General features: G+C 40.3%; 2 protein-coding genes across 5 annotated transcripts; one reads left to right on the top strand and one right to left on the bottom strand.

Annotated features, from left to right (window-relative positions):
• Positions 1–85: 85 nt before the first annotated feature.
• LOC111601275 (semaphorin-1A) lies at positions 86–11698 on the bottom strand. 3 transcript variants are annotated; one of them, XM_023317791.2, is made up of 7 exons: positions 11670–11698; positions 5345–6024; positions 4186–4279; positions 2279–2970; positions 1178–2194; positions 928–1120; positions 86–852 (listed from the first exon to the last, which is right to left on the bottom strand). In XM_023317791.2, exons 2-7 carry the CDS (start codon positions 5478–5480, stop codon positions 654–656), a joined length of 2331 nt encoding a protein of 776 aa, XP_023173559.2. In that variant the 5' UTR covers positions 5481–6024; positions 11670–11698; the 3' UTR covers positions 86–653. The 3 variants fall into 3 exon arrangements, with proteins under 3 accessions (XP_023173559.2, XP_023173560.2, XP_023173558.2); XM_023317792.2 differs by lacking the exon at positions 11670–11698 and adding an exon at positions 10833–10907; XM_023317790.2 differs by lacking the exon at positions 11670–11698 and adding an exon at positions 6545–6689.
• Positions 11699–11789: 91 nt separating this feature from the next.
• Positions 11790–18137, top strand: LOC111601274. Of its 2 annotated transcripts, none has more exons than XM_023317788.2 (7): positions 11790–12050; positions 14947–15181; positions 15251–15493; positions 15552–15646; positions 15705–17250; positions 17314–17549; positions 17616–18137. In XM_023317788.2, exons 1-7 carry the CDS (start codon positions 12040–12042, stop codon positions 17782–17784), a joined length of 2535 nt encoding a protein of 844 aa, XP_023173556.2. In that variant the 5' UTR covers positions 11790–12039; the 3' UTR covers positions 17785–18137. The 2 variants fall into 2 exon arrangements, with proteins under 2 accessions (XP_023173556.2, XP_023173555.2); XM_023317787.2 differs by lacking the exon at positions 11790–12050 and adding an exon at positions 14614–14872.
• The last annotated feature ends 505 nt before the right edge of the window (positions 18138–18642 follow it).

Raw genomic sequence — 18642 nt, 5'->3', positions numbered from 1 at the left:
CCTTATATTCAATTCCTTATTGAGTTTTATATTAGATACAATTTATATTGCATTGCTTAGCCACAAAAACAGAAAGTTTATAATTAAATAGCATATTGTTGCATGCGCATAGAAAAACTATAAAGAAAATAGAAAAACTTTCAGTCTAACAAAATACTTGTACAGAATATAATCGTCTGAATTTCGAGAAAAATATTTGATTCATGGGTGGGTTCAATATTTCTGGGCATGACCAAAAACTTTTGTTCAATAAAACATAATAGCCAATTTTTGTGTAGCCCGATTCTGTTTTCTACATGTTGATATGCAATTGTTTAAGCTCTACGTTTTGCACTTACAAATTATACTATCAAATAAACATAAACAGACGTGCCGCCGCCTCGCATTCAGGCAATGCCTTTACTTTACTTGTAGCGCACGACGCTACGCTTAAGTGATAAATTAAACTAAATCTTGACAAAAAAAGTAACTAAACATAAGCACAACAGTTTCGGATGCGCCAAGACGCGTTTCAAACGCGTCAATAAAAAACTGTTGATACGTCCAATCGGGGCGGGGTTAGGGTTACTACAACTAACATCAACATAAACAACGAAAATTCGACTAATTTTGTGGTAAACTGGCCATCAAAAAAACTGATGATGTTTCCCAACTCATATATAAGTGCGCTTCACTTTTGTCAGAGTGGACGTTTTGCAAGGCAGCTCCTTTTCCAAATGTTCTGTAGAATTTTTGCATTCGTGACTGCGATCTTTTTCAAGATCCAGATTCGGTGTTTTCTGTGTCGTGGTATATGGATTCGAATTGATTAGCAAATTAATGTCCTTGCCGCTGTTCTGATGCTTGAATTGACTGCGATAAAAAAGAAGCAGAAATGGAATAGGTTAGTCTGCGCAGATAGTCTGTGAGTCTATATTTAGTTCTTACATGGGTTTGCCAAAGTGATTGTGGAGACTGGCATCTAGTCGATTTTGATTGCACCACTGCTTTATTTTGATGCCCACCATGCCACCCAAAAAGAATGCCATAAACGACACTACTGCAATGATAAAAATTGTGTTGCTTGTAAAGGCCGAAGCCTTCTGTAATTCATTGACAACTGCTATCGATTTCTGGGGATCTGCAAAGAGTTAGCTAAGTTAGATAACGGAGGACAAAGTGTGACTGGCTCACTTACCATGCAGGTTGGTCATAACTTGTTCCGGATCCACGGAAGCCTGCGGTATTTTGTTCTCATCAATATAGTCATTAAGTGCAAAGTCGGCACCGTTGCCTGTTGGCTGCTGTTCTTGGCTTGGCTGTACCTCTGCTGGTGCACCATTCACACTGGCATAGTGGAGCTTCTGCACCTCTTCCATTTGCGATGGGGCCATGGTAACAATAACGGGATCTGCGGCAGTTTTCGGACACAAATACGCTGCTGCCTTTTTGGTCGTATTCAGACTTTGCAAATAGGTTTTGGTGCCGAACTTGTGTTGGCTTGCGAGCAGATTCTTGCACTCGTGAGTCTGCAGATCCCAGGCACAGTTAGGGTCCTGTAGGCTGAGGCAGCCCAGGCAGTCTACAATCAATGAGCAGTGATGCAGTGGCACCGTTACCAGTCGTCCATCGCTGACCACGACGAGCGTGTTCTTTTTGGAAGAGATAACCAACTCGCGGACAGGTGTGCCCAGTGGCAAGACCTGCATTTCAGAGATGACCACTGTACGCAAGCGAGCGATGCTGGTGTTCTGATGGGTTGTCAAGGTGATGAACTTGGTCACTTTGCCGTCATCGGTGCCACTGTAGATAACATCATAGTGGTTGCCATTCAGCGCACGCACATGCGGATCCACCGCAATAGCCGTGAGCCGATGATGCAGATTAACCTTGGTTAGCAGTGGGCGGCCATGCATTGCAGGCACAGCGCTCTCCATCAGTGGATGATTCTTTATGAAGTTCACTGCAATACTTGTCAGAGTGCGAGAGTCATCCACACACTGGCCGGGACGCGGTTTGGGCACCTGTAATTGTTCCACGGGCAGCCAGTGTGATTGTGAGTCCTTTTGTGACTTAAAGGCCCCATCAAAGGCAGCCAATATGTCATCCACGCGATAGGCACACACCGCCGAGCCAGATATGGCGTTCACCGGCGTGGTAAACACTGCGTAAACCAACGCATTGGGGCCGCTGTCCACAACCGGACTTATAGCCTCTGTTTGGGTAAATATAATGAGATTCAAATAATGATGTCATATCAATTTGTCAAGAGTGGGTGTATTAGCATATCGGCACTTACGTATCTCATCAAAGTAGAATGGAAACTCTCCAGGTACCGAGCAGTTGAGGCGAGTTTTAAGGAATGACGTCCAGCTTTTGGCATGATTGTAGGGTCCGCCGCGATCGTTCTTGCAGACACGACCCACACGAGAATAGACCGCTTTGCCGAAGTTCATAAACTCCATGGAGAGTTCACGGAAGAAGAACAGCACGTAGCCATTGCGTTCAATGGCGCCCACGAAGTCTGGCTGATTGAGCTGCTTGAGATCATACTGCTCGGTGCGCAGATTCTCGCGATAGATCAAAGGATCCCCGCCAGAGAAATCAGCAACAGTGGCGCTATACAGCTGCCCGTCGGCAAACACATAGGTGCTGTTGTGAGCGGGACTGTACGGACAGAGACCCTGGGCCTCCACATCTCGCGTCATCTCGTACAACATGCTGTTGCCGCTGGCCGCGCTGGCACTCGCATCAGTTACTTCTGCCGCCTGATCCACGGTGGTGTAGTGACGACAACGCGGCTTGTACGAATTGGTGCCACAGAGCAGAATTTGACCATTGGGTAGTCGGGCGAAGACCCGCAAATAGTTGTGACAGTCCCATTCGTGTTTGCCTTTCAGCATGCACAGCTCACGATCGGCACCCGAGCTGCGCCACTCTAGCCGGCTGTTCTCCTTCAGTCCCCGCAGCGTGATATTGTAGATGACGTCCCTGCAAAGACGATAATCAAATTATTTACTTAATTGCCACGCCTGCCCGTCGTGTCACGTATGTGTGCAGCCTGCTAATTTAGCTAATTGCCAAGCAAGCCAAAATAAATGAGCCACACACACAGACACGCAGCCAAGCCAAGTGAACATCAGTTTGCCAAGGTTGTTTTCGCAAATAATTAGAACTCAGAAACGTTGAATCAAGTACTTAAATATGCAATTGCGTTTTAATTGTCATCATTTCATTTATATTCATGCTATATTTCTAGTTTATAGCTAATTTAAAGACAAAGCCTGGAACTTGTTTCTGTTTTTAGCCGGGCAGAAATTCATTTTCATTTCCTAAAATATGTTTAGCCTTGGCGCTATTTGAAACTAAGATTAATGTATACCTTGTCTTTGAAATCCATATTTTTAGTAGTAAAAAGCTTTTATTAAAGGTGACTAATTGAATTATATGTACGCTTTAAGCATACTACTAAACTTAAGCTCTTTAATTACCCCCATCATAATTAATCAAAATTATTTGTATTTATATAAATCTGTTGCTTTTGTTTGTAATTTCGTACAGTTGGCTGTCTGGATCTGGTTAATTGCACTTTAGCATGTTTCATTTCAAGCGAATGCTGAATAGAATTAAACGAAAATAAACATATTTGCTTGCTGATATGTGTATATGTACTTGATTCCAGGAAAGCGAATGAGAAATGCAAGATTTGCACTTGGATATCTAGACGTACAAGTAGAAGTATAAATATTATACATATATATATATATATATATATATATATATATATATATATATATATATATATATATATATATATATATATATATATATATATATATATATATATATATATATATATATATATATATATATATATATATATATATATATATATCTGTATATCTGTATACTAATAAATTAACACATATCTCACCAACAGTAGCTAGGAGAAATAAGAACTAACACTCGTAATGCCAATGGCGCGTTAATTATGCCGCAAACTGAACAATTTTCTAGCTTATTTTTATTTATAAATATTTAAGTTAGCTCGTGCCAGTAAAAAAAATGCTTGTTTTCGCATGCAGCTCAGGTAGAGAGGAATTGATTGTTTTGCTAATTCGTATATGGCAATGCGCGAGCGAAAACCTTCAGGCACTCAAAGTCCATATGCACCTGTCGAGCAAATAAGGCATGCGATGTACTTACTTGGCACCCACGAGCACACTCTCATCATTGTAATCCAAAATCTTATAATAGTCCGTTGTGTTGCCAAAGAAACTTGCCGTCACTTTGTCTGGCTCTGCAAATCAAAATGAAAGTCAATTAATATATGAATTATTTGATTGTGAGTATGATTTATAGGGCGAAAGGAAATATAGAATTTATATGATTTCCTACTAAAGTTTTCCTACTAAAAGATTAAACTAACTAGACTTGAAACCAGCACAGTTAGCCTAAGCTTCGCTACTCTACTAAAATATATTTTGCTTTGATTTTAATTGAAAATATTATTCTGTATATGTTTAATTTACAGATCTGAGCATATGTGTTGTTTGATATTTTCAGCTCTATACACAATTTTCAATTGTGAATTGTATCTGTTAAGGCTCTCCATTATCTTACATAGTTATTGATGGTATACATTTAGAAATTAACTACAAATTGTATAGAAAATCCTGAAGTTAGAGGCTAACCTTTAAAAATTTTTATTATTTAATTTGTCGAAACAAATTCACACAAATGCAAATGCTTAGTTAGAGCACTTGGAAGGTAAATGCGAGGAAGCTCAAGAAAGAGTTCTTAATCGATCAGCAGCAAATGCAACCCGAGACTCGCTGGCTCCAATAGCGCCATAAGTTAAGAACATATAAGAAATCGAATCTAATCTAATAGAGTTTTTCTCTAATTAATCAATCAGAAACAATAATTGTACAAATAATAAACTTCTGCCTAATTCTAATTGAAAAATTTCTTTAAACAAAACATTTGCTTTGACATTGAAAGTTCTTAAAAAATTTAAACAAAAATTAAAAGACTTTAAGTAACGAAAGCAGCTGAGTTGCAAAGTTTTGCAGCCATTAGAGTTCATTAGAATAATTGGGCGTAATGAGATGGCCCATTTTACAAGTTGCTTCAGAGGAAACGCTAATTTGTTGCAAGCATTGCGAAAAATTGAGCGCGATAAGCAGCTCAGCCAGCCCAGCCAGCCCGTCGCTGGTTACGAATGCTGATAAAAGAGCGGCCGAGCGAACACATAAAGAAACAAAGAACAAAACAGCAAAACAAACAACAAGTGGCACAAATAAACAACAATAATACATGGCATACAGTTTACAATGTAACTGTAGGCGAACTTGGAACTTACTTGCTGGTAAATCGGGCCGCACATCGGGCATCCAAGCACCGACAACAGTGAAGAAGCAGAGGCAGATGCATGTACGCAACTTGACATCTGTTACGATGCCACTGTGTGGATATCTTCTCCGGTCAGTAATTAGCATTGTTGCTGCCACAGTTGTTGACGTTGTACGCTGAAGGTCTCTTGACGTGTTCTTTAGCTGCGCACTGACAGCACTTGCTAGAATTAAAGTCTTTTCAATTGACGTAGCGCACTTGAAATTCTGTTGAGCCTGGCTTTTTAGTCAATTCTGATGATTCAGCAGCGTTTGCCACTCGCTTGGGGTGGTGCAGCTGCTACACTCGCAGACTGAGTGACTCGCTAGCTAAATGGCTGGCTGGCTAGCTGGTTGGCTGCTGGTGCCAATGGGGCTGGCTGGCCGTGCCTGGCCTGACTGGTTTTAATCACTGCAGTTTGTCATTCTGATTGCTGCCATATCGTGCCAGTTGCCTCTGTAGTTGTAGTTGCTGTTGCTGCTGCCGCTGCTTATTTACTAGCATAGCTCTTGCATTCAGCTTTCTGCGGCGTATACTAATTTTCACTGAGTTGTTCTTCTCTTGTTGTTGATTTCTTTATTTATATATTTATTTTTTGGTTGTTTTCTCAATGCTATTAGTTGATGTGCTCAAAAGAAGAAAACGCAAAACCTGCAATGAGATGAAAAAGATTGTTGGTTAATTCGAAGACTTTTTTGCTCTTGTGGAATGCTTGGCATTTCACTACACCTGGCTGTTGTTTGTGGTCGAGTAGTTTGTAATATGGGTCTAATAGGCTATAATCATTGCTACTTTTTTTAATATGATATGACATACTTTAGATAGGCGAGTAATTTAGTGGTTCTGACTAAGGTTTTTAGTGTTTGATAATAAAATATATATTGTTTCGTATGACGAAGATGCTGATTATAGCTCTAATAAGCATCTAGGTCAGTTGACACAGCTTCAGTCACTTAAATCCTTAACGAATCGCGCGCATCACGATTATAATCTATTTTTAAAATTAAGCTACATCCGCAGTGGCCAACCTTTTTGCAACTTAAATAACAATTATTGTATGAAGATCTCTCCTCTCTGTTCATGTGTCTAATTATCAAAATGTATTTATATTTTTCTTTTTTATTATTAGATAACTCTATATAGTTTTCACTCTAGTGTTGAATATTATTACCAAATAGAAACGTTAATTTCACTTGTGTAACAATCAAACTTGTTTCGGCGCATTTGTTAATGCGATTGTTTGCAAATTCTTCACACACATTTCACACTTTCTATGAAAACGCTTTAAAATCGACCAAGCCGAACCGCACGTTAGGCCAACTCGTCGAGCACTGAAACTGATGAACACAACAAAATTGCCAACTGAGCGAACAGCAAAACACAAAAACGGAAAAAACAACAACAGCCATAGTAGCGTCAGCAGCTATGGCAAGGCAACAACAATACAGCTTACGCCTACAATCGTGAGTACAGTTTGAGAGCGACTTCAAAATAGCTGAGCACCGTTTTAGCAGCACTGCACTCTGCTCTCTTTGTATAAATCTCCCTCTCTGTCTGTCTCTCTCACACTCTCTCTATTTGAATGCTCGCTTCGGTGCACCCCTTAAAGTGTCACGCACCGTTTCATGTGTCCTGTGGCTCAGCGGTATTTTGTATGATTCATAGTTTTGTGAGTTTTTCCTGTTTTTGTTGGAAATCACGTGCAGTATTTTCCGCTGATTTTCCTTGTCAGCATTTGGTGTCTAATCAGTTAGATAGACAGAGGTTTTCAATATATCAGAACGTGTCGTCCTGCAAATGCTGTTCATCACACGTTCACACACACGCACCTACACGCACACACACACACTCGCACACGCGTAATTTCCATGTGTGGGCCTCAGGTTTTTTTTTATGACGATCGCAGGGGAAAAGGTGGAAAAGTCTGCTACAGTTTCTCACGCCTCGTCGTCAGTCACACTTGGACAACTTTTACCTACGAGGGGCGACGGCGATGGTAGATGATCTTCAATAAATTGCTTTATTGGCCAATTGAAGGTCACACTTGTTGTCTTGGTCAATGAATTTGTGTGCTGTCTGCTGCTGGTATCGTCTTACCAGCTTGAAGGTTTGCAGCCAGCGGCGGCAGGTCGAGTGACCCGTCTGACTTTTGGCCCATTCGGTTTTGTAATATGTGCGGTAAATGTTAAAAATATAGGGGTCCGCAATTAACCTTAAGAATCGTATAAACTATATGCGAGGGATGCTTGAAATGTAGTTTCGCTTCGGTCTCAAGAGAGCAGAGAAACGGAACAAACTAAATAAATATAGCTAAATGTAGTATAGCGATCGGTATGAGAGTTTCATAACAAGTAACGTTTAGTAATGCTTTGTAAATAAATAAATAAATTATCAAGCTCAAGATCTGATTGTATATGAATGTCTTAATGAAACAATAAAGATCGCAATCAGAGAGCTTGGTTTAGTTATGGGTAAAGAGATATAGCAGAGTTGATATACGATAGTTTTCTTATCCTATGTCTGATAATAATAACATAATAGATCAACGGACCCAAGCTGATTTTTATAAAGATAGATTTCAACTCGATTTGTATTTGAAGAGCTTTGTTTCTACTTTTACACATTTCTACACTTAATCTAAAGCAAGCGTTACAATACTGCCTTCTTTACGTATGAAACGATTGAGCTTCAAGGTTTTATTCTTTTAATAGATAAACAAAAGAAGCGATCAATAAATCTGTTGCTGGAAAAAGAAAGGCTTTGACATATTTATAAAAACGAAAACAACACAGCTGAAATGGGTACAGCTGAATAAATTAGTGAGTCTATTTAGTTTAGAGCTATAAGAAGATAGCTTTCTTCATTTTTAGTTCAGTGGAAAACAGCTTATTCAAATGTATCATTTTCTTGAGCTGCCCTCGGTATGCGTACATAAAACATATATCATATATGAATAAGTATTAAATGTTTTGTTTCTGTTAAGCTTCGAGTTTCATAAGCCACATTTAGTTCAATGCCAGGAAGTGCGTTCCGCTTTCGACAGACCAGTTACAAAATGCTGAGTCTACGTATTTATATGCTACTAATTAATAAGCTCAAATGTCAGTTAGCATCTATCTATCGGTCAGTCTGCTGATGTGTCTGAGTGTCTGAGTACAGCTGCCGCTCGCTCGCTGGCTCGTTCGACTCGTTTCACACTTTCCCGGTTTTTTCTAGCTGATAAGCATTCACAGATGGGTGTTTGTCTGACTTCTTCTAGTGCTTCTTCTTTTGTGATGCGCAGATAAACAGCTTGATCAAGATAACGGTGAAATGTATGTCACGTCTGACGTCTGCAGCGGCTATGGCTGCAGCCGTTGCTGTGGGAAGCGTGAGCGTGTCAATAGATAAATCGGTCGAACGCTCTTTCAGTACGTGCTCCATAATTAAAATTGATTTCTGTCTATAAATATTAGATATAGCCAAATGTAGTACCACCAGGCACTCATAGATTGCACATATATCTACACATATATTAGCTGTCCACGCTGGAAACCTGATCTCCGAGCTGCTGCTGTTGCTATCATGCAACCTGTTTGGCAAGTGGGCGTACAGCTAGTCAATACGTAGATCCAAAAGCTAGCAGGTGCTAGCACCTGCGACTTTGCCTTTGCCTTATAGAGAGATTCAGTGGAGTCCGTAGACTGACTGACTGGGCAATGTCTGTTTCTGTTGCTGTTTGTGCTTCTGGTTCCAGGTCTGGTTCTGAAGCTGTTTTGCAATCTTTAAGAGTTTGCATATTTCATTAGCTGTTTTGTAATCTACAGCAACTGAGCATCAGGTTCTAGCCAAAGTTATGACTGCTCAAAGGTATACCCTGTATAGTTCTGTATATTTTAGTTTTACAAGAAACTTCTGTTTAGATTTATTGGTATTAGTTTCATGACTGATAAGTCTACTTGCTTTTTAAATTTCTTGGTATTGGTTTCAATATAGTATGGCAGACGATCGAACAGACTCGCTTCTAGAGCCGCAATAAAGTTTATTCGGAAAACAAACAGTACGGATATGGCTTAATATAGTTTATACACTTGATACTGCAGTAAAGTTAATTTTGTTTGACTTCAGTTATAAGTTATAATAAAATTAACAAAAGTCGAACGTGTTGTAAAGTTCATATTTGTTGTTATCATATATTATACATACGTACATATGTATATATGAATACAGTTTGTTTACTGTCTGAATTTATTCCAATAACTGATTAATTCAATACAGCTAAAGAGCGTCTTTGTTGCCGCTGCGTTTTCTTGTCTTGTTGATAGTTGCTTACTTTATATTTTATTATTTTTCTACTACGTTTTTTAAATGAAAAGAGCATATTAGTTTTGACTGTGGATAGTAAAGTAGCAGAGGCTTGAAATTTTGATATATTGTTGGGCTTATATAAAACACATTTTCTTATATATTCTAATGTTTTAGATAGTGCTCAGTTATAGCATACTAAAAGGCCTCTCGCTATGCATATTTAAAATTGAGACAATTTATGAGCTCATTTAATGATAAGTTCACAACTGAAGTCGTAAAAAAGTGGGAAACTAAATATACCCCGATAAATTACGGCTGGCAACTTGGCTCGACGCTCCTGTTAAACAGTGTAGGAGTATTACGGCCGTCAGTCGCACATGACTGCAATATTCTTACTTGCTTTAGTTGTGCCTTCTTCTTATCATTAGTTCAGTTCAATGCACTTTCGAGTCTTCACTTTGCTTTTCACATCACTTATCCATGGGACAATCGTGGGGACTGGCTGCTTTACTTCCGATTTGGACCCAACTCCTACATGATTCAGATACACACACGCACGCAAACACACACACACAGTTACACACATGCATAGATATGTATATTGTGTATCGTAGTTAAACCAGTTTAATTAAGAAGCGATACTCAGTTTGGTTTCAGCGGAAGCGTAGATGATTCAGAAGCGCCTACCATTCAAAGTGTAACAACAAATGAGCTCTTAATAGTTTGAACAAAATAGAGCTTCGAATACGTATAAGGCGTGATAAGTTTTTCATTCACTAAAAAACATATATATATATTAATAATAATAGTATAGCTAATGGCGCGTAAAACGAGCGTGGGAGTTACTATTTATGATTTTTTCAGTTTTCTGTTTCGAGTTGACAGTTTTCAAACGCGTTTATAAATCAAACAACAATATCACATATTTACACAGTTGCATTCACGCACACAGATGCATTTATGTATCTCTGTGAATGCGGAAGAAAGAGAGAGGGATGGGGGGAGTTGTATTTTTTGAGGTTAAGTGGGACACAGCGCGTTCCACTTTGGGCTGCTGCCGTTTTTGACACTTTGACTCTGAGTCGAATTTGTTGTTGGGTATTATTTCTCTTCGCTTGGGCGTTACTTTTCTTGCCACAGTTCTTTGCATTTACATTTGAGCAATTGTTTACCGTTAGTTTTTGATATGCGTTTAAGCTACCACTTCCACTTGCTCCCGAGCTCGACTTATTGAAGGCGCACAGTTTGTAGAACGACGCGAATTGATTATGCTGCTAATTTATTAGATTTTCTACTCACAGCAACAACTGCTAACTCGTTTTTCTGCTGCTGCCTTTTACAGTTCTTAGCCAGACACTCACACTTGGGCCACCGCCTCGACCACTGTTTGGAGTGAGGGGCAACAAGTCCACAAATTCACCTGTAGCTGTGTAGCGAGTCGTTTAGTTTGTTGTTTTTTATATTATCTCTTTCTGCCTCTCTCCATCTCAGTCTTTCGCTTCTGTTCGAGTTGGCTGCTTGGCCACCACTTTAGCACTTGGCTAGCTGCTGCTTCGCCTTCGACTACTACTTGCTGCGCTGTTTACAGCGTTGCACGCATACACACAGTCACACACACACTCGCGCACTTTTACAATTTATGTATTTTCTTGTATTACTCGTTTTTAAGCTTATGCTGCTTCATGTTTGGTTTGTTTAGATGTGTGTATACATGTGTGCTGCTGCTGCTGGTTGTTGTTGTATGTGCATAAATTAAAAGAGAGAAAAACACACGTCTGTACACAATAAAAACCTGTTTGTTGCTTGACTCTAGGTGTGGGTAAACGCAACGCGGCGCGGCGCGGGGGTTGGTACGCTTGAGTTGGCTTGTAGTTTTTTTTGTAGTAAACGCAACAGCAGTCACATTAGCTTTGATTTAAAAGACAAATTTTACACAGAAAACTCGCAATTTAGCAATTTTTTGCAATATTTATGCATTTAGTGCATTCTTTAGACGCCACTAAACTCACCAAAATTCATAAAAAATGTTCAAATAATTATCAAATTAAGCGAAAAACACGAACTACAAAAATTATACTCTTTACACTACGGCGGCCATTTTGCTGTGGATTGTTTGGTATACATCTAGTGATGACAATGATGCGTCGATAACATATCAACATCGATACCGATTTTGAAGAGAGTTAGCATACCCGCAACCTTTTCGAATGCATGGTCCCACTTAATGTTAAACGATATATCATCGAAGTTGTCGGCCTAGCCACCCCCGCAGAAAAACACCGATAATGAGAAGTGTAAAGTTATTTACCTTAAAATGAATCTTTTGAATTTATAAAGTGTATCACACTTAAAGATAAACACAAATACTTCGTATCCAAAATGACGTCAAAGTAAGTGCATTCAATAATAAATAGAAATATTAGAAAAACTGCGGTGAAATTTTCGTGCGTGGGTATGCGTGGGGTATGCAAGTGCCTTTGTGTACGTGTAATTGTTTGTGTGGCTTATGTGTATGTGAGGGTATTTCACTGTGTTTGTTTTGAGCTGCAGTCTCTACAACACACACACAAACGAACTGCATTATGCCAAGAAGAAACTAATAATAAGCTGCTGATAAGCATACAAGAGGGTATGTTTGTATCTGTATATGTGCCATATAAGAAAGAATGTTCAGTTAAAGCTCATTCAGAACAGGTACTACAAATCAATGCATATTACATACACATCGGTACACACGCTACAAATTGTGGAACTGTATAAAATCTTATAAACAAGATCAAAGCAGATATAAGTATATTAAGTGTTTGCATATCTCAATGGAATTTGTATCAAATATGTTAGCAATGAAGGTACATGTGTACCAAATATGCTATCAGTTATGGTACATTTATATGAATCGTGATAGTTTTTTTGTTAAATTGTTGCTAAATGCGTTAGCCGGTTTTATACTAATAAATAGGTATTACTTAAAATATGATGTCACAAAAAATTTAGTTTTTTTCAGATTTTCTTATAGAAAGTGTTTAATATTTGATGCCCAGTTGGTCATATTTCTGTTGGTTAGTTTAGACCTTGCGGCGCCTTGCGAATACTGTAGATGATAACTTCTAGGGAATCAATTGGAATCTTTCGATAATTAGTATGAGCTTATGTAGGTTACTCATCAAGTGAGTTCAATCAATTCAATTGAAAGGTCTTATCAATTTCTTATCGCAAAGCTTTGAAGAGAATGACGGAACAGCAGATCACGCCCGAGGAACTGTCATCGGCAGGCATTAATGGATATATTGCCAAGTATCGTTATCCACATCAGACTGCAAGCCCTAACTTAAGATACCTGCCGAACACCGCTGACATAACAAGTAATCGAAGATAATTATGTACTTGAAATAGCTGAGTAAATCCGGCAGCATTCCCAGGGTCGTAATATCACGTGTCTCTATTTGAAAAATTGCCTGTAAGCAATTAAATTGTAGTTTCTAACGAACACCTCTTGAGATCGCGTTCAATTTGACAAGATGAGTAATCCATTTGTAGCTTCGCGCACTATTCAAATTAATAATGCTTCGTTGGGAGGATACGACGCCGTCATTAGGTTTTAATTTGAGATCTGTGATGTTTTTTTGTTAACTCATAGCTGACAGCGAATCAAAACTCGTTTTCGCAGCTTTTAGTCTTTAAAATATGAGAAGCTTCAGCCGAGAAAGTCAGTTGCCATTGTGGCATGTGGAATAGGTATACAATGCTAAAAGCGGTGAGTTAGCGGCAAATCTTAACTCTTACAGGGTGTAATATACTAATTTGCATTGTGCATATCTCTTAAGTGCATTGCGGCATTAATTGTCAATGTGGTGTTTGCGGCACCAGCGAGCATTGTGCCACGCATCATGATCGATAATGGCTTTCAGCTGGAACCTCACAATGATCGATACACGTTGAGGTATGCCTATTTTCAAATATAGTCAATATATTTAAACGATTGATTCGCTCGTTTAGCATACGACATCCGGATGGCAAAACTTGGCGTGAGGAGATGGTGCAACAGATTCCACCAGGTGTGCCTGAGGTTAAAGGTGTACTTAATCAGGCTTTCGATGATCAAGGCGGCATCTTGTTGGTCACCTATGAGGCGGGTCCTAATGGATATGTTGCCAAGTATAAATATATAAGCAAAAGCAAACCCGAACCACCGATATTTGAAATCCTTTTAAGTCCAACACTTCTAAAGGTGGCAGCCGGTTAGATTTCGATTTTTTATAGAGCTTTACCTAATAAAAGTTGAATATAGTGTTCGATAAATATGGAAAAAATGCGCTAGAGTAATATTTGTTAATTTTAAGCTATCTTTTAAAATTAAATTTAGATATAGTGTATTGGACGGGATTTGTTATGACAGTTTGAGGGACTATTTTACATATTAGTATATATATCGATATATTGTTTAAAGCTAAAGCTGATCTTTATAGGTACATGTGCAGTTATTTTGAATGACAAAACTTTAGAACATTATATTAAGACATATGCCTAAAAGTATGCTATAAGAACTAACAGATAAACATTCAAATCTACCGATGTCGAACTTCAAATACACTTAAACATGCTGAAACAGAATAAGCTTCATGTTTTTCTCTCTCACGGCCACTGGCAAGGAAATATCGATATCAATTTTGCCATTGTACATTTGAATTGTGTTTATTATTGCTATCGATTACAGTTGCCCTCAAGACAGTTTAGTGGCATTCAAATATTTAACGCTTGATTTGACATGCAAACTGATATTAATTTATTAGTTAGAGCGTAAATCGACGGCGTAGTAGACAGCAATTTCACCTCGCGTCACCTGCGCCCCCCACCTGTTCGGCTCGTTGCGAGAAGCGTGAGCAGAATATCAAACAATGCTGCGCGGCTGTTTGGCACCTCATATCATATTTATCAGCCAGCCAGCTGGCAATTCAGTTGACTTTCTGTGGCACTCGTGTATTGACCGACTTATCATCTACGTTGTGCGGGAGCCGATAAGCCGCCACGATGCAGCTTTTGGCTTGAATTACCCAGCAATTGCTCGACCCTCTCTCTGACTCTGTCTTTGCTTTTTGTGCTCTGTCAAAATGTTTAAAGAGTGGCGGAAGCCTAATTACAAACGATGGCAGCATCATCGGCAAGAGCAACAAAAGCAAAAGCTGCGGCAACTGCACCGCCGCATGCTTGACAGGTGCCAATGACAGTGACTACGGCTGTAAGAGTTGTTTTTATTAATGCCTAATAATTTTCTTAATATTTGCACAGAGAGACGATGATCGTGTTTGTCTACGACACAGAATGTCTGAAAGACGAGGCAGATGATCCCATTGCCGCGGTGCTCTACTTTCATCCCAGTTGGGTATCGGACACACAGAAAGTAGCTCTATGTGGCCAGTTAATGGGCACATCGTATTTCCTCAAAGATTGCTTCTTTAAGCCGCGGATCCTGGCTTTGCAGAATGGCAAATTCGTGCTTAAGGAGTTTGGACGCTTCACTTTGGTATGTCGAACACAGGACTCCAGAGAGCTTCTCATAGTGAACTAATCGCCTTCTGCTTTCTTCCTATAGGCCGTCGGCACTGATCGCAATATTGGAGATGAATTGCTGCAGCATCGAGCGAATCTGTTGAGCTCGCTTTTGAAATTCTTCCATCGCGACTTGCAGTCGCTGCACGATCAGTACGCACAGCCCGCCCAGCAGCACAACCGTAATCTCAACGAGAAGCTATATCACATATTTGAGACATATCTGCCTATGCTTCAACGCAATGGCAACACATTCCAGAATGTGCCAAAGTTGCGTATGCCTAAGGTGAGTGCCCTAATGCTTACTAAACACTGTATGAATCATTTAACTCACTTGTCCACAGACCGCCAGCCATATCTATCTGGAGGCCATACAGACTCTTCAAAGCTGTCAGCAAACAAAAGGAATTCTTGGCGGCGCCATTCTCTACCACAACAAGTGAGTACAATCAGTAAACACTTGTAAAGCCTTGCTAAGCTCTCTGTCCTGCCTTCAGAGTGGTTGCCTCCCAGCTAGGAGATGGGGTGACTAAGCAACTGGTGCTAACCGATCCACGTCATGTGCGCACTACGGCCGAGCAGCTAAACATGCAACAGTTTCACATACCGCACGGTGTGCAAATGCTGGTCGTATATGTGGAGCAGCAGCAGTATCGCAAGTTGGTAACAGAGGCGCAGCGAGCTCAGAATCTCCAGACGACAACCACTCAGTTGGGTCAAGGGTCACTCCCATTCCAATATGCTAAGCGTAAGCTGAAGCGCGACAAGTCGCTTATCTTTACCCATATACCTGAGGAGGAGCAGGCGACGTCGACGTCGGAAACGGTGGTGCTGCCGGCGGCTAGGCCGAAGTCAATGCGGCCAACCCATTTGCCGCTGCGCTTGAAGAGCTTGCACAGCAAGGATTTACCTGAGTCTGGAATTGCTTCCATCAATTTCGATGAAACAGACTCTTATCCCGAGTTCATTGGCCGGACAAGCGTCTGTAACACGCCTATGACAGAGAATAAGGTGCTGCCAGTTGCTAATGTTATGTCAATATGCGCCAATCCTGAGGATGAGGATGCTGATGCGCATAACTCAAATGGCAAGGTGACAACAGTGACGGCTTCGTCGTCACGTCGTAACTCGCTCAAGCAAGATGTGGAAAAGTTCTTTCAGAACTTCATCAGCAATCCGCACAAGCAGCTAACGCGCCGCAAATCCTCCGCCGATTTACAGGATGCTTTGCGTGCCATCTCCAAGAAGTTGGGTCACATCACGCACGGCTTTAAGACGGACGAAAATCGCAATGGCAATGGTCACGCCGAGGGCAGCTCTGATGTATCTCCCGACTACATAGAGAATGATGAACGCAGCAGCTCGCGCACCATTAGCGATCCCACCTATCCGGTTTTCAATGCCAATGGCCAGCAAATATCGCGTAGCCTGTTCCAGCAGTTTCTGGAGCAGTATCGCAAGCTGTGGGGCGTTGCCAGCGAACAGGCCGCCCAGGCCGCAGAGCTGGCAGCGCTCGTTGCCGAATTCCAGGAGTTCAACATGGAAATACAAAAGTTGGATGAGCACATGAGACAGCAGGCAGCCGAGACCTCGGCCACGGACTCCACTGAGTCAGCAGATCGCAATCTAAATATAAAAGCAAAGACGCCGTCAGATAAGCGGGCCATGTGTCTGCCCCTCAAGTCGGCGGGTGAGTGCGGCAATGTGGAGACAATCGTCACTCAGCGTCGTAATGGAGGTGCTGGCGTTCCCTTAACGCCGCTCATGGCCAAGCTCTCTGTGCTGGCGCTCAACGAGACCACGCCCATTGAGATACAGACTCCGCTGACCAGCAGCAAAGTGTTTCCGCGGCGCAGCTCGCTTAAGTGTGAGGATGCAGTCGATGCTCTGGCTGTATTCTCCAACACACAGCCCGCTGTAGCTACAGCTTCAACGGATGGACTACAGCGCACGGAGCTCTATGTGTGCGGGCAACAGAATATGACATTGCTGCTGCTCATGGAAGAGGGCTCCTGCTTCCAGCAGACCATAGTCCAGAAGATGGTGAGTTGTCCTATTGGTACTCATGGGGCAGTGCCTTATCTAATGTTTCGTTTCGACTTACAGTTCGACATTTGTGTGGCGAAATTTCCACACATGGAATCTCAGTTGAATCAAACGCTCAACGTCAATGTGGAAGGCGACAAGCGCGACTGTGGCAACTATAGTTTCATGTGCATCGATGCCAAGTGGGATGCGCTGCAGCGCAACGGGCCCTGGAATCCGCTGGAGCTAAATACGCTGGAGAGCATGCACTGCGATCTGCAGCAACGGAGTGATCAACTCACCGATTTGATACTTCGGTAAAATATATAACTTCAAAGAATCATTAAATAACTGCGCATATTAAATTCGTATTATGTTTGTAGCTCTCATGACTCGGTCTTCTATGGCTATAAGTGCGGACGCACAGAGTTCTTCTACAAGGAGCCCACACATCAGATCAATGGCATACCGCCGCCCTCGGATCCCATTGGCAATATTCAAATGCGCGCCAAGTCACGTCTGGAACGTGATCATTCCTACATGCTCTTGTAGATTACGGATTAGCCATATGCATAAATAACTACAAGATACAAAATACAAAATACAAAATACAAATACTCGCATGCTTAGCCAAAAAGAAAAAGAAAACTTAAATGTCCAGATCTTAAATGGAAGCTGCTATGCAACCATAAAGCCAATTAATGCCATCCGTTCTAACTGTAACTTACTTTGCCATCTTAGTCTGTTTTTACATTGAGTCTCTGGCAACCGGAACGACAACTTTTATCAAGTCTTTTAACCTAGGCGTAAACACAGCATATTTTAGATAATACTTTTATGTGAATTCAATATGCAGCTGTTAGCTAAATTTTAATAATTTTTATATGATTGTTTAAAAAAGTACAAAACCTTATTTGTTTTCTATATATTTATAGCATTGCTAACAGATGTTGCTAAATTTTAGTTTTAATTCCCGTTGCAAAACGTTTGTTATGATTGCGAATTTAGTTTTCAGTCAATGATTATTTTTTATTTTTAAAAACATATTTGTATGCGTTATTTTGCAATTGAATGTTAGTGCCAATTTAAATTCAAAAGCCGTCAATGTGTATAGAAGTTGCTAAGTAATACCTATATCTATATATATATATATATATGTGTGTATATTTATCTGAATTGCCGCATATAGAAAACGTGTGCAATAAACAAATATTTTGCGATTTTATGTTAACTTTAGCCCAAATACATTATGAATACAACTCAAGAGCACAATTTGTGCAATCGAAATATGTAATTGATATCAGATCACGATCGCGATTATGATGCGTGCATAAGTTTTAAAAAAGAAAAGAAAAATAAAAAGTCCCCCTAAATACTAAAATATTCCCGGGTTTAATTTATTTTTTTTTG

The sequence above is a fragment of the Drosophila hydei genome, unplaced genomic scaffold (genome assembly GCF_003285905.1).
Source record: "Drosophila hydei strain 15085-1641.00,03,60 unplaced genomic scaffold, DhydRS2 tig00000060-arrow-pilon, whole genome shotgun sequence".
In the NCBI taxonomy this organism is placed as follows: Eukaryota; Metazoa; Arthropoda; class Insecta; order Diptera; family Drosophilidae; genus Drosophila; species Drosophila hydei.
Note: the sequence above shows the minus strand (reverse complement) of the source record. Positions and strands in the feature narration are given on the sequence as shown.